Source organism: Plasmodium cynomolgi (assembly GCF_000321355.1).
Source record: "Plasmodium cynomolgi strain B DNA, scaffold: 0207, whole genome shotgun sequence".
Classification (NCBI taxonomy): domain Eukaryota; phylum Apicomplexa; class Aconoidasida; order Haemosporida; family Plasmodiidae; genus Plasmodium; species Plasmodium cynomolgi.
The window spans coordinates 1,402-3,074 of record NW_004192785.1 but is presented as its reverse complement, the minus strand read 5'-3'; the positions used below and the strand labels follow the sequence as shown (position 1 = coordinate 3,074).

General features: G+C 38.9%; 1 protein-coding gene across 1 annotated transcript; it reads left to right on the top strand.

The window, feature by feature from the left end:
- Window positions 1–142: 142 nt before the first annotated feature.
- PCYB_002990 (hypothetical protein) lies at window positions 143–1,262 on the top strand (the record flags this gene model as incomplete). The annotated part of the gene is made up of 2 exons (XM_004227720.1): window positions 143–175; window positions 237–1,262. 2 exons carry the CDS (start codon window positions 143–145, stop codon window positions 1,260–1,262), a joined length of 1,059 nt encoding a protein of 352 aa, XP_004227768.1.
- Between the last annotated feature and the right edge of the window lie 411 nt (window positions 1,263–1,673).

Genomic DNA, 1,673 nt, shown 5'->3' with positions numbered 1-1,673 from the left:
TACTGTAGAATTGTAGCTTTCAGAATGAGTTCGAGGGGAGGGAAAAAAAAGGTTGGACATCTATGGATGAATTTTGGTTCGGTATATTAATAGGGAGTATAGGAGGAGCAAGGCAGCAATAATTTTAGAAGGAGAATGAAAAATGTTGGAACATGAGATATTAGTCGGGAGTAATGTATGGGGATGATAAATAATGATTGAATATATGTATGCGCGTGTTTATGTTTTTTTTACAGGAGGATGGTGTAAAACTAAATATAAAAAGTATTTTTGCAGATTTTGCGAGTAAATTGAAGGGAGTATTGAATGGAAATAATCAAGTTAGTAATTCAAGGTTTAGGAATAAGTGTGAAGAATATATTACGAAGAATGGAAGTACAAACAAATTGGGTGAGTATAGGGAGGTGTGTGTGCTCCTTATGGAAGCATTATACGAAATATATAAGTACAAAGAAGCACGTACAGAGAAGAAGTCTGATTTGAAGGAATGGATGCGTTGTAAAATTATAAGAACATGGTTATCTTATTTCATTAAAATATATTGTATTCCAACGAGTATTGCTAAGGCCATATATAGTGCTATGCAAGCAACAATGCGATGGAATAATGGTGGATATAATATGTGTACGGAAATTTCAAATAAGGTGGAAACGAATAAAACGGTTTCTATAATAGAAGAAATTAGGAATCTAGTAGAAACGAATTTAAAAGAAATAAGTACAAATGAAATTGGAACGTGGAAATCCGAAGAATGGTGTGAACAAAGGAAGAAGGAGTTAGAAAATGCCTTCAAGGAATTGACCACAAAATATCCTGGCACAAGTACTACAGAGAAGAAAAAAGTAAAAAAGGACAATGATTTCTTTGATGCTGTGGAGGAATACGCGGATGAAGCAGAATTGAAAAGTGGAATCGTCATGATAAGGGATGAAATCAAGAAACAGAAGGACGCAGAGGAGAAGGCAAAGGAGGAAGCAAAGAAGAAAGCGACCGACACGGAAACAGTGGCAGTACAAGCTGCCAAACCCGCAGTCACAGCAACACCCTCACCCGTGGATAAAAGTCCAGCTAAGGCAGGTAAGATCAGAACGGAAATGAAACAAAGTCCGAGGAAGTGTGCAAACTCTCGTGAAACCGGTGGAAGAACCAGGATGAAAAGATCTGGATTCCGATTCTTTGTTATTGGCTTTAAGGGTTCCCAGTTTTGGAACTTCAAGGTTCGCGGGTTCCAGACTCCAGGATTCCCAGTGTGTCGAACCTAAGAATTCCTGGATTTGGAACCTGAAGATTCCGAGGTTCCGCACCCAAGGGTTCTCAGATTTAGGATGCCGGGATCTGGACTCAGGGGTCCCAGGGTTTCGGATCTGAAGGCTTCCAGGGTTTTTATTTTGAAGGTTTCACAGGTTCCGGACTCAAATGCTTCCGGTTTTCTGATTTAGGGTTTTAAGGTTTTTTGCTTAAGGGTTCAGGGATGTTTTTTTAATGTTTATAAGGTTTGAATGAAAATCTCCTCGCCAATAAAGAGATTGGTTCTTTTCTAAATCCAATGTTTGAATGTAAAAGAAATCCCCTATGAGAAATGTTGGATGAAACTCATCGTTAACTAGGGAATCCTGCAGGGACAGCCGAAACTCCTGATGACATCTCACTATACCGCAATCATACACTCAACC